Genomic DNA, 14,037 nt, shown 5'->3' with positions numbered 1-14,037 from the left:
GAACAGAATAGAAAAACAGAAGTAAAATGAGCAGGTCTAGGAACCTGCTGACTCATGCAAGGCAAATAGTGGGCATGCAAAGACTATGCCACATTAGCCCTGCTCTGAGCTGGCTGGGAACAGCAGGTCTGGTGAGCACTGCCCTCCCTGCAGCACTTCCTTCCCTCAGCAGGTACTTCACTCCTGGATGCAGGTGCTAGTGACAGCAGCCACAGCAGAGCTGATCCCTGCTCACATACCAACCATGGCAATGTACTCGGTCTTGATGTCATTTTGCAAAAGTAATTTTGCTGTATCTGCTCAGCTTCCTCCTGAAGGGCTATGTCCAGCTCTGGGAGTGGCCTGAGGTCATACCTTGCTCGGGGCTTCTATTTTCTTCTTAATTCTTTGTAAACTGATCATCAGTTTGATTTTTATTTTTCCTGTGAGTGAGAGGACTTGGTAAAATGCATTTAAAGGGCTGAGTTGCTGGTTTGGATCAGGACTTAAAAACTGAGACAGATTTTACACTAACAATTGGGTTGTGCAGAGGCTCTGAGGATAACAGTTTGTCTTTTGAAGCTCCAATGACACTGAACTGTGCTGATTTATTTCTGATTTTGACACTGGGACCTTTTCCTTGATTTTTTTTTTTTTTTTTTTTTTTTTTTTTTTTTGTTTAGATTTTAAATATTTTGAGGATGCATCAGATGAATACAGAGGCCAGAAAGGAACTCTCCTCCCACTCTGGAAGTTCCAGTATGAAAAAACCAAGAAACTTGCAGTTACTGCCCTCTCCTGGTAAGTCTCTTCTTTCCAAACTTAATCTCGACTGTTGCGCAGGGGAATGGAATGGAATGTAAAGGGATCTTACGAGGCAGGGCTGATTTCTCTGGGAACACGGGTTTGATTTGTTACAGTCGGCTGCTCAGGCAGCACTGAAACGTGCCTGGTGCTTCTGGTTGCAGAGAAGATTGTGTAAGGCTGAATGTGACGGGCAGGAATGTGACAGGCCCTGCAGCAGAAGCTGAAGGCAGAGCAGGCTCTGTGCAGCACTGGGGAAAAGTGAGGGTGGTTAACAGGGCAAAGAAGAGTCCTTTCTTGGAAAAGCTGGGATAGATGTGTCATGTCTTTGGACAGTATGCTGTAGGAATCAGCCCTGAATAGAACAACCTCAAAAGTCCTGCTATGTACTTGAGTGTTGACCAAACACTTCTTGAACTCCATCAGGCTTGGTGCTTCCCTGGGGAGACTGTTCTTGTGCCCAGCCACCCTCTGGGTGAGGAACCTTTTTTAAAGATTGAACGTAGCTCTCTCCTGATGCAGCTTGATGCCAATCCCTTGGCTTCTGTCACTGCTCATCACGGAGAAGAGATCAGTCTGCCCCTCCTCCTCACAATGATATTTTAAGTGCAGTGAGGTCTCCCCTCAGTCTCCTGTTTTCCAAGCTGAACAGACCAAGTGGTCTGAGCCACTCCTCACACAAGGGCATCCCCTCCAGTCAAGAGAGGTATTTGTGTATTGGGATATTGCACAGTTCAGTGCAGTAGGCATTTGTCCTGCAGTCCATTTTCGCATATTTTGATCATCCAAAAATGATCACTGATACTTGCAAATCTACTCTCTTTTGTTCTGAGATATTATTGCTGTGGTTATTACTGTGAAAAAACCCCATTTAACACCAGCACAAATGAGTCCTTTCACTTTTTAACATGCTTGATGGTCCTCAGAACTGGCTTGGTTCATGCACTGAGCATGAGACACGCCTAGTCAGACCCTGCCCTGTGCTCCCCTGCAGTTAGGCCTCCTCTTACTTGTTTGTGTGAGCACGTTTGTGCCTTGTCAAGGAGAATCTATGGAGAGACAGAGCAGGATTGCCATCTTCTGCCTTTCAAGCTGCTGTGGTATTATGTAAGAGAGTATCAAGCATGCAGTTGTGTGAGAATTACAGATAACAGTGAAAATGGGAAGCAAAATTGGGAGAAAAGGCTTCTTTAATAGGTAGTTTATACTGCTATTAAATTTGTCTCCAGGAAATGATAAGAGAAAGATGGCTCTGAAGTTGGAAGAATTACTCCAAATTGCTTTATAGAATAAGCTTTTCTAATTCAATTTTTATTCTCTCATTTTTAGCAGTGATGGTGCATTTAGTGAAAAGAACAAGAGCATTAGGATGCCTAGGTATTAGCCCAAATGAAAAGAGAAGTAGGTTTATTTTATTAATTCACAGTAGCAATTCAGAGAAAATACTCATAGATAATTTCCACATATGTTCATTTCATGGAATTGTTACCCACTGGTTGTGCTGAGTGGGCTCAGGGATAACAATAGTACTGATCTTTGTCCCATGGAAATCCTTCCTGCAGCAGTCTACCACCCACAGAGGAGGTTGTAGAGAGAGTAGATGTTTTTCAACTAAAGGGACTTTAGAAGACAAAGTAGATGGCTAATTGCTCATTGCCAGTATTTGTCACAGGAAATACAATGTTCACCAGCTGGGTCAGAAGGGAATTTCCATTCCTGATTTGTGGTTGTGATCATGAATTTATGATTATGAACTCTCATAATTTAATAACAGGTAGGGAAAGTGAGTTTATTGATTTAGAAACTCTTTAGTTCTTGCCACTGAAAGATGGAAACCAATATATTTCTGCCTTTTTGCTTTCCTCAAAGATCTAATTTCTAAAAGTAAACTTCCAGCAGTTATGAAATGGATAAGCCAAGAAGTGCTGGAGATTGTCATGTCTGTCTTTTTATCTTTTTCAACTACTGTTTTGAACTTATAATGTTCTGCTTTTTGGTGCATCATGAGTTTGGATGAGTTACTCACAAACTTTATTAGTGCATATGGTCAAAGGGCAGAACCCTCAGCCTGAGCGGAATCCTGTGAGAATGAACTCTGAAGTTAATGTGTGAAACACTGTGTATTGCTGTGGAACTACACGGTTAATAATAAATGCCATCTTATATATATTTTCTCATTACAGGAATCCAAAGTACAAGGACCTATTTGCAGTGGGGTATGGTTCTTGTAAGTATTAAATGCAAAAGAATCACTGAGAGATCTAAAATATTTAACAAGTGCTCTGAGATCAATTCAGACAGTCCTCTGAGGCATGGATTGCATCTCATAGCAAGAACTCACCTAATTTCATAGCAATAAATTGAGCTTTGACTCAATACAGGGATTAGGCCTTTCCATTCCATGACATGAACACTCAGAAATACATAGGCATAGACAGCAATTACTGCAGGACTAAACCAAATTTAAAACAGCATAATGTGATTTTGATGAACTATTCTTTCTTACTTCGTGGTCTGGAGAACAGAAATATACATGATTTCAAAAGAGTTTAGATAGATTAATGAAGGACCAGTTTGCTGTTGGAGGAAACTACCTGATTGAGTAAGTTGATAGCTGTGTGTTGCAGGGAGCTGAGTACATACAAGGGGACAGACCTGTATTTGCTGACCTTCTCAATTTAAACAATTGGTATATGTTGGTAAGATACTTGGCTAGACTGGTTACAGGAACCTTTGGTATCATCCCAAATATGTCTTTATTCTTATGTCTTTTTCTGTGCTCTGACAATGGAACCAGATGGGTTGTCTTCATTTATACTGGTAAGGACTGTGCTCTGCTTGCAATATTGCAAAATTTAATTTTCCTTTTAAATTTACAGTTTTCTTTTGACTTTCACTGCATCTGAGTCTGGAAATGTTCTTGTTAGCTTGCCAAGATGCCTAAATTGGCCTGACACTCTTTTTAATTCAGCAGGCAGCAGCTATTCTGAAAAGCAGATTAGAATCAGCTTTTAGAAAAAAAAGCATGGTGTGAAGTGCTCAGGATGTCCTTGCCTTGTACAGCACAGCAAAATCTTATTGTTCTCAAATCTCTGTGCTGAGAGAGTGCAGGAATGTAGCAGTGTCTTCCCACTGCCCTACCAGCCAGGTGGCAGAGGAGAGATACAAGCTCAAGGAAGGTAATCTCCCTGCTTAACCTATTCCATAACCTATTCATTTAATTGTTTTAATTTCATGCACTTCGTACACTAGGCAAGACCAGTATGCTTTCTGGGTTGTACAAAAGTTAGTTTAGTTAGTTAGTTTAGTTCTACCAGGATCCATTGTGCCAAAGGCAATACAGGGATGCAAAGGGAGGGAGACTAACTCAGTGGTTTGCCATGTAAGTGACAAGAGAGCCAGAAATCTTCTTACCCCATTTTTATAGAGGACAGAGGGCATAGCTTGTCTCAACCTGCTGAAGGCACCTGACAGCTGAGAGCTGTCTCTGCTCTCGGCTCCCCCTTTAGTCAGCACGGGGAGATCAGCACATCCAGGGGCCATCCATCCTGATGTTCAAGGGAGGAGCTAAGTGGCTCTCTGGAAGGGGTGATCCCTCCTCACAAGTGAGCTGAGGCAGAGCACCTAGCCCGATTTATCTCACCTCACTTTAGTTGTCTCTTAGACAACTAAATGAGGTGAGATAAATCCAGCCTAGAGGAAATGATCCTAGAGTCACACAAAGACTGGGATATCTTTGGGTCTGCTGTGGCCATAATTACATCACCAGTCTTCTGTGCAGCAGGCATTTGGGAGCACTGCCAAAATACAAGTAACACATTTGTCCTGCTGCCTGAAGTGTACTTTTTGAAACTAAAGATCCCTTGTTTACTGTGGGTTGACACCACTCCAGAGTGGTGGGTGCTTTCTTTACAGAGAGGTCCCTAGCCTCTCCCTTGCTTTTGTACCCTATTTCTGCAGTCTTCTCCAGTGATTTATTGGGGTGGGGGTTTCTGATGCTAACGGTGTTTCTTTGGCATGAGACAGGCTCTTTGAACAAGGAAATATTGTCATTGTAATTCGCAATTCAGGGTTCATGCTGCCTGGCTGGAACTAATTTTTATTCCCATGAGGAGGAGCTGTCTTTCTGTTTTTATTTTTGCATAAATGAGATTGCTGGGTTTCTGGCCACACTGACAGCTTGCAGTGCAGGGTTCAGAGCCACTAGTGGGTGTTGGGCTTGTGTTCTGCCTTGCTGATGGGAGCACTGCGAATACAAGCTCAGGTCTTTGCCATCACCTCAATTCATGTTCCAAAAGCAATTGTGCCTCTGACAGGCTTTAGAGATGGCTTTTTATGTGCAGCTCCAACTGTCAGCACATGAGCTGAGTAGGGAAAAACATTTTCTCTATGCCCAATGTATTTTATCCCACAATTTCTTTGGATTTAATGGATGTAACTTTCCACTCAAGGATGTTTGAAGAGTACAGACTCACACACACAGCACTGGCAATCTAAGGTATTTGGCAAAGAAGTGTACTCAGTTCACAGTCTGAAATAGGGCTTTCTGTAGGCAGAAGAAAAGCACATAAAAATACATATACTGTTCTAGCTTTCTTGTGTAAAATCAGCATAAGTAGTGCTGGCACAGGGTCCCTACACTGGTGTGACTGCGTCCAAAGTAAGAGTTTCTGTAACTTTGTGTTCAAACTAAATGGATGTCAAATCCACACCAGAGCTTTCGTGGAGATGAGCTGGCTCTTAGTAGATGTCCTTAGGCTCCCAAAGCTGAAGAGTAATCGTGGAACACAGAACATGGAACAGCACTGGTTGCACTCTCCTAAAACATAGAGACAGGTAAATATAGGGAGATTGGGCATACTTACTGGGCAGTCTTGTGTTTTCCTATTTCTCAAATGTACTGCCCAATGACTATGGATATTCTTTTATTTATTGCTTTGCACTGAGTGAGGCTGATGGATGGTTGATTCCTGCAATAAGGGTATTCCAAATGGGGCATGCTTAGAGTGCTTCAGAAGGAATAGTGAGAGGAGAAAATGAACCAAGTGTCTTTTACAGTAAGGTACTGCCTCTTCCTGTTTGCCTCTCTACTTTATAGGCATTTTCAGAATCAGGCACTTTAATTAGAGATTAAAATCAAGAAAATGAAAAGTAAAACTAGCGCACTCCCAGAGGGAAAAAGTAATTCTGCAGGGACAGAGAGGAGATGTGCATAGAGATATGCTATTTGCCTCCTCTTTTTCTTCAAGATGCCTCATTTCCCTCTATCTAGAAAACAAATAGTGGAAAAAATAATTAGTAGTGAATTCCCAATCCACTACTCACTCAAAAGACTGAATAAAAACAAAGATGAGCTTCATGTTACACCACTTAGGTTTGTACACAGCCTGTTTCAAGCCCCAGAGACTTGTTCTAGGCCAAATACTTTTTTTTCTAGCAAAATATCTTTCAGCCAAATACGAATTTGAGAGACACAAGTAAGGCGTCATAGAATCATAATGTGGTTTGGGTTGGATGGAACATTAAAGATTGCTCAATTCAAATCCCTGTGCCACTGGCAGGAATGCCACTAACTAGATCATGTTGCTTAGGATATCAAACCAGTCCTTCAACACTTCCAGGGATGGGACATCCACAGCTTCCCTGGATAACCTGTTCCAATGTCTCACCTTCTTCACAGTAAGGAATTTATTCCTAATATCCAATCAAAACTCTCAGTTTAAGAAGGTTATCCCTTGTTCTGTCACTATCTGCCTATGTAAAAAGACACCTCCATCTCTTTTATAAGCCAGCTTCAAGTACTGGAAAGCCACAGTGAGGTCTTCCCAGAACCTTCTCTTCTCCAGGTTGAACAACCCCAACTCTCTCAGCCTGTCTTCATAGTGGGGGTGCTCCAGCCCTCTGATCATGCCTGTGATCTCCTCTCAACTCACTCCAACAGGTCCATGTCTTCCTTGGCCTCCAGAGATGATCATCAGGCAGTGTAAAATGGGATGGAAGGTGCTAAACATTGAGGAGACAAGGGCTGAAGAGATTATTGTGGTGATGATGGCTAAGCCTTGGCTCCCCTACCCAAATTCTTGAGTATGAGGATTGAGAGCTCTTGCACCCTAAGAAAAAATGTATCTAAATATCTCCCAGCTCTTACTACTTGACCTCTGAGAGTGTTTTCCTAAAGGGTCGCACTTGCTAATGCTCTAAACAGCCAAGATTTAGGCTCTGTCAGATATTTTTTAATCCAGTTAGTGTGTGCTCTGCTGATTCAATGCCATGTAAGTTAAAATAAAATCTTATTATATACTTAACTAGATGCTGAATGATTGCATTCATACTTTTGCTGGTACTTTTGGTAGTTATTCCATCAGTCATCCTGAGAAGAGGGATGGTAGTTTTGACAAGACATTTACCCTCTCCTTCGGTCTAGGGGTCCAGATAATAGGTGAGATAATTCAGCAGGATTGAAGTCCTACACTGAAAGAAGCCCACTGCATACAGATAAGGTCTGTGATCATTAATTCATGTTAACTACTTGTTAGCTGTTCCTCAAATGTAGATAAATCCTTCAAGTTTTCTGTGAGATCTTAGTCAAAGTTTGGAAATAACAGCTGAAAACCATAGAATCATAAAATGTCCTGAAATGGAAGGGACCCCAAAGGATCATGGAAGTCCAACTCCTGTCTCTACACAGGATGATTCCCAAGAACACCACCATGTGCTTGTGTTTTCCAAATGCTTCTTGAACTCTATCAGGCTTGGTGCTGTGACCTGTTCCAGTGCCCAGCCATTCTCTGGGGGAAGAACGTTTTGCTGATATCCAACCTAAACCTCCCTGACACAACCTCAGGCCATTCTCTAAGGTCCTGTCACTGGTCACAGAGCAGAGATCAGTGCCTGTCCCTCCTCTCCCCCTCATGAGGAAGTTGTAACTACAATGAGGTCTGCCCTCGGTCTCCTCCAGGCTGAGCAGACCAGGTAACCTCAGCTGCTCCTCACATGGCTTCCTCTCAAGGCCCTTCATCATGCTTGCTGCCCTCCTTTGGATGCTCTCTAGTAGCTTTATATCCTTCTTTTATTGTGGCACCCAAAACTGCACCCCAGTGCAGAGCAGAGCAGGACAATTTGCTCCCTTGCCCAGCTGTCCTGATGTGCCCAGGACAGGGATGTGCTGCCTGGGCACTGCTGACTCATGTTCAGCTTCTCATCAATCAGGACCCCCAGGGTCCCTTTCCCTGGCACTGCCTTCCGCCCCTCATTCCCCTGTCTGTCTGTACAACCTCGGCTGTCCCATCCCAGAAGCAGAATCCATCACTTGTCTCTGTTAAACTTCATACAATTGCTGATTGCGCATCTCTCTAGTATGTCAAGGTCTCTCAGCACAGCCTCTCTGCCTTTGAGGGAAACATCAGCTCATTCCAATTTAATATCATGGAAAAACTTGATTAACAGTCCTTTGAGACCTATGTCCCAGTTGTTTATGCAGACACTGAAGAGCACTGGGCCCAAGATTAAGCCCTGCAGAGCCCCATCAGTGATCAGCTGTCAGCCTGAGGTAATCCCATTTACTATAACCCTTTGTGTCCTATGCATCAACCGGTGTTCACCTACTGCATGCTGTAATTGTCTATCTGCAAGCTGGACATTTTGTCCAAAAAGGATATTTAGGGAGTCCAGCTCTTTGATACATTAGAAAACCATAAAAAAATAGAACTGAAAATAATTTTGGAAAGTTATTGGTCAATCTCCATGGAAGATAATACTTTATTTAAAATATGGTTTGAGGTCTAAACTTAGTCCACATAATGCCTATAATTCCTGTCATCGTTGGCAGGAATGTAGATGACAGGCAAGCCCTGTGGCAAGGACAGAAATGTTTGAGAAGCAGAACATAAGAAAGCCTGAAAACTTTAACAGTAAAGGCTGTGGGCTTAAGAAGGCTCAGTGTTACAAAATGTGCCAGATGTTTGCTTGTGTTTTCTTCTCTGCAGTGGTAGATTTAAAGGCTGTGATGCAGAATGTCGAACATGGAATGGATTTACATAACAAGCTGCAGTTAAATTTGGCATTTTCTGATGAATGACCAAAGAGCTTCAACTAAAAACACCAAGTGGATTGAATACTGCCTAAAACATTCAGATCTTTCAAGCAGCTCTCAGAAAGTCTCTTCCAATATGTTTATGTATTTAAATTATGTTCCCAGAACAGGCAGAAAAGAGTCCTGGGAGCAGAAATCCCTACTAATCTTTCTCTATGCTACATGAGTTTGTTTTTATATTGGGAATTGAGATTTAAGACCTTGCCAGACAGAGAAAAACCAATTTTTATATTGCTTGGATGAAATTCTTTGCCTAGTGTGAGGCTCTATGTACATGCAATTCATGGGAGGGGACCTCTCCTCCCCATGAAGAGAAGGAGCTGGCATGTCCACAATGGCATTAATGGCCTGTGTGCTGGACCAGGTAGAGCATTGACTGTCAGCTTTTTAGATCCCACAGTGAAGCTATTGAAGTTTTCTGTGTCAAATGCTACAAAAGGCTGATAGGGATTCATGTGGCCCACACACCTCGCTCAAAGAGAAGTTCATGTTGCAGTCTGGATTCCGTTTGCTATTTGGCATATATTTGTATGCTGTAACAGATTCCAGCTTTGGAAAAATGTCTTCATGTTCATTCAGTCATGTTCCCAGTGTGCAAGTTGATAAAGGCATCTTCAATGGTAAAAGATCCATGAGGCTCACTCTCTGCTTTTGGTAGCAGGATTGAGAGCTACATTGTGTTTCCTTTTAGTTATAAATGTATTTTTGTTGATATTTTGGATATTTGTACTATAAATTGAAAGACTATCCCCTTTTGCAAATGCTTGTGATGCCAGTTAATAATGGTAGTTGGTACAAGAATTAGTGATATCTAAATATCATTAGGGAAATTATGTTGAGTAAAAAAAGAATACAATCACGGAAATAAAATATAGTGATTGTATAGTCACCAGTGATTTTAACTGATTATATTTAAGTTGCTACTGTAGGGGGATATTACAATACAGAAAAAAGGACAGTAGAATAAGGAGAGAGAAGAATTAAAGGGAATTGGTAAGTTTTATTTGTGAGTTGCTGTAGAACATTTGTATGGGCACTGAGTATGCCCACAATCAAACAGGAACTCCCTGGAGGACCTGGGCTTTCTATGTACTAATTTAAGAGTGCTGTTTGTACTATGTGAGTTTTAAAAGCTGAAAGGAATTTTCCATTTATACGTTGTATTAATTAAAAGAGGCTTCTGGGGAATAAAATAGGAAATAAAATGTAGCAATCAGATGCCTCTTAGGCAAGCATATCAAAAGCCATTAGTAACTAGGTCTAATGCTAATCTCTTATTTTATCCATGAAATCACTGCTGACAAAAAGTTTTGATGAGACAAATATTTGTGAGGTGTCAAGAAATGGAACAACTATTCAAAGAGCAATTTAGGTCCCATTTGTAGCAGAATACAAAGCATCACTCTGTGTTACATTGTTCAAAAAAATTCAAGCTGTGTACATATACAGAGGGAAGCTGTATTTTCAGGAGCAATGATTTTTTAAAAGTTTTATGTAGAAATTCCAATGCTGAACTTCATAAGAGTGCCTTGGATCTGTGGAGAGGAAGACTTGCAAAGGAATTGAGGAGCTGAGAGAAATTTTAAGTGTAGTCTTTAATTTAATGCTAAAATGACTACCTGGAAAGGCATGCTCATCACTGGTGACATGCCAAGGAGAAGGGTGACAAATTGGGAAGGGTTCAAAAAAGAAAGAATGATCTAAGAGCAGGGAGACTGACCTGGGAAACAAATTTAAGGAATTGGGTTTGTTCAGCTTGTCAAAGAAAAGCTTATTAAGTCATTGGATTGTGGTCTGTTAACTCCCTGTATTGGGAAAGCGGATCATGTAACAAAGGGATCTTTAATCTGGCAGACAAATGATGTAACAAGATCAAAGAAAAGCTGGAGCTGCATGAATCAGGCCCAGACAATGTGTGGCTCTCAATAGCAGATGAGCAATTGAGAACAATTAATTTTGGCATGTGGTTATCATCTTCTGGAAAATGTAAAATGTGGAAATTTTGAAGATTTGATATTTGTTCTCTGAAGTTTTGGTCTGTTGAAGATACGATTTCTTCATTTAAAGATTTAAAGTAGTGAAATCTTGTGTCCCTGATATATTTTTCAGGAGCCTGATTTATTCACTCTTCTAACCTTTTTATGCACTGTCTCCCATTTGAGGCTTCAAAGTTCATTTGCACAACATCTATATCCTCCCTCATGGTCTGACAGTCTTTGAAAAACCTCCCGAGTGGAATCAGTGTTAGAAATTTAAGCCATCATACATCCGGTTTATTGAGATAACCAGTTGTGGTCAATTAAATGTAATTACATTGAAAATAACACTTTAGAATCTGCTTTCCAAATACTGAATATCACTTACCACATATTCAGGGAGAGAAAGGACCAATTACACTATCAACTCTGTTAGTAAATATAACCTAATACCCATAATACATCAAGTATATAATATGAAAGATGAATTTAATTTGGATACTTAATTACTGATTTGTAATATAAATTCTGTGAGATTTGTCTGGTTTTTCTGAGCCTTAACTTTTTAATACATGTAATTTTCAATCAACTCACAATATTAGCTTTTGGTGTAGCATTTTGTTATGCATGAGATAGTAAAGAGCTCCATGGGTGCGTTTAGGAAAAAAACTGTATTCACAGATTTTCTAGAGCCTGGGGATCAAAGGAGCTGCTGAGACATCCTGTTGTGTCTCCAGTGCATTGCAGGCCATTAAATTCCACCCACTTACCTCTCTGTGTTGACCAGTTAGTTTGATTAGTGCATTTTTATCCACAGGAGGCAAAGCATTTGTGTACTGTAGAGTCCTGTTCAATAAAACTAGTCTGACCCCTTTCCTTTCTTAGTTTTGTCTCTGGAAATGGCTCCACTTAAGTTATTGTGGGAATTCTTCTCTTAGCATTTGGACAGCAGAATTCAAGGATAGACAGGTTAGCTCTCTTTGTCAATGTCAAGGGGATGGTCTTGTGATGAAAACCTGCCGAAAGATTTTCTAACCATCCATATTGAGACACCCCCTTGACTCACTAGGAGAAGACAATCTACAGATATTGAGGACAGGCAAAAGAGTTCCAAACAGTCTTTCTTCAAAGGATCAGTGTTTGCTTTATTTTAAATATTAGCTTCCCCACGCACAGATGTTCTTATGCCTGTGTTCTATCACATAAGCACTATATGCTTTTATTTTGCATTCCCTCCAAATACTAAGGTTACATTTTCACCACAGCTTGACCTTTTCATAGCAAAAGCTCTGGAATCAATTCTACTTCTCACACTCTAGTCTAAGTAGCAAAAAATTTGTCAGGTCCTGACACTATAGTGGTCCTGACCATCTTCACTATCATATCTGCTCAAGAGCAGTGGGATGAGCCCTGGCTTTCCACAGAGCCCCTGTACTGCTGGCTGTGTTATTTTGCTTGGGTATCAGCTCCCTATCTCTTACCTGCAACCAACCCTGACACATGACCTGTTTCCTTGATAAACCAATGCTTAGGTCAATAAATAGCAAAGCAAAATCTGGATAAAACACAAGCCAGTGTTACTTAAGTGTAATTTATTTTCTCCTGCCAGATACTTAACTATTTTCCCGTTTCACTTTGTATTTTAAAGGGCTTGGTTTCCTTCTGTTTGCTCTGTGTTTCATAGTTGAAACCTTGATATGGGGTACAAAGCAGATTTCTTAATTTTGAGTGCTGTGTCTGAGAGATAACAGCAGTAAGACCAAAGGTCCAGCCTTCATTTTACTCTTTGCATTAGAACTTTGAGGATGAGTTTTGGCAACTTGGGTAGAATCACAAAAAATAGTAATTTAATTTTTTTTTTTTAACCTTACAATCATTCAGATTTGTATGTCACTTTCTTCAGAAGAATTCCAGAGAGTCCGTGTAAGGGAAAATGAAATTAATTGATTGTTTTGGCGTCCATAGTGCTCCATAAGTGAATCAGGGCTGATGAGTTCCAGGAGGCATAAGATCTTTTTAGGGCTTGTGTAGGCATGAGCATTAGTTTAAGGAAGAGTTTAGTGTGCTATGGATTTGTTCTGGTTGCCTTCCAGGAAAAGGCTCTGGATCCAGTGACCTTGAGAGGTTTTTCCATTTTCTCTGATTGTCAGATGCAACCATGCTTGTGAAATCAGCCACATAGATAAGAAATGCTGTTGGCTGTGTAAGGTTTATTTATCAGTGAATGCACACTTTCCTGTGGTCAATCAGCTATTAAAGCTCAAAAGTTTTTAAATCCTTGTTAAGAAGATAGAACTATTGTTAATCTTTCATGACTACAGGAGTGCAGCCTCTGTAGTGAAGCATTGCTATTGAAAAACTCGATCCTATAAATCATTTGTACAGAATTCTGTTATGATTTTTTAAAAGGTTACTGTTGCAGGCTTAGATATGAGTGGGTGATCTACATTGTTCAGTTGCCTCCAGAGTCTTTCAAGCTAAGGATGTACTTCAGTGGTGAATCTCTGTATGGTGGCTGCAATTTGGCAAGTGGTTCCCTGGGAGTAAGAGGGGGATTTCAGGAGTCTTCTTGGAAGAATTACATGGAAATAGATCCTGCAGGAAAGATGAGTCTGAGAGAGTTGGTTAACATTCAAAGATCACTTCTACTCAGGCTTAAGAACAATGTGTCCTGATGAGCAAGAAATCAGGCAAAGCAGATGAGAGGCCCTGTGTGGATCATTAAAGAGCTCCTGTCATTAATCAGACATAAGCCGGAAACACACAGGAGATGGAAGTGGAGATGGGCCACTTCTATTGAATATAGAAATGTCAACAGAACAAGTGAAAATGAGACAAGGAGGGCCAAGGCCAATCTGGAATTAATTTTAGCCAAGGATGTCAAGAACAAGAATGTCTTCAAATACATCAATAACAAAAGGAAAACAAAGGATAATGTGGGCCTGTTACTTAATGGAGGGGGGAAGCTGGTAAGAGAGAATTCAGGCAAGGCAGACCTTCTTGCATTGGTCTTCATTGACTAGAACAGCCCTCATGGATCTCTGAACAGAAAGATCAGTGCAAAGGAATGCTGGAAGCATGACTTTTCCTTTGATTGTGTTAGAGAACACTTAGGCAACCTTGACATGCACAAGGCCCTAATGGAATGCATCAACAAGCACTGAGGGAACTGAGGGACACCATAGC

At 40.9% G+C, this 14,037-nt stretch overlaps 1 protein-coding gene across 1 annotated transcript in view; it reads left to right on the top strand.

Moving 5' to 3' along the window:
* The window catches only part of DNAI1 (dynein axonemal intermediate chain 1), a 136,377-nt gene that overhangs the window by 30,473 nt on the left and 91,867 nt on the right, over positions 1 to 14,037 (top strand). Inside the window, exons 12-13 of the mRNA XM_059837018.1 lie at positions 663 to 780; positions 2,967 to 3,010. Of these exons, the coding sequence (XP_059693001.1) occupies positions 663 to 780; positions 2,967 to 3,010 (162 nt within the window). The remainder of the gene's footprint in view (positions 1 to 662; positions 781 to 2,966; positions 3,011 to 14,037) is intronic.

Source organism: Haemorhous mexicanus, chromosome Z (assembly GCF_027477595.1).
Source record: "Haemorhous mexicanus isolate bHaeMex1 chromosome Z, bHaeMex1.pri, whole genome shotgun sequence".
Taxonomy (NCBI): domain Eukaryota; kingdom Metazoa; phylum Chordata; class Aves; order Passeriformes; family Fringillidae; genus Haemorhous; species Haemorhous mexicanus.
Note: the sequence above shows the minus strand (reverse complement) of the source record. Positions and strands in the feature narration are given on the sequence as shown.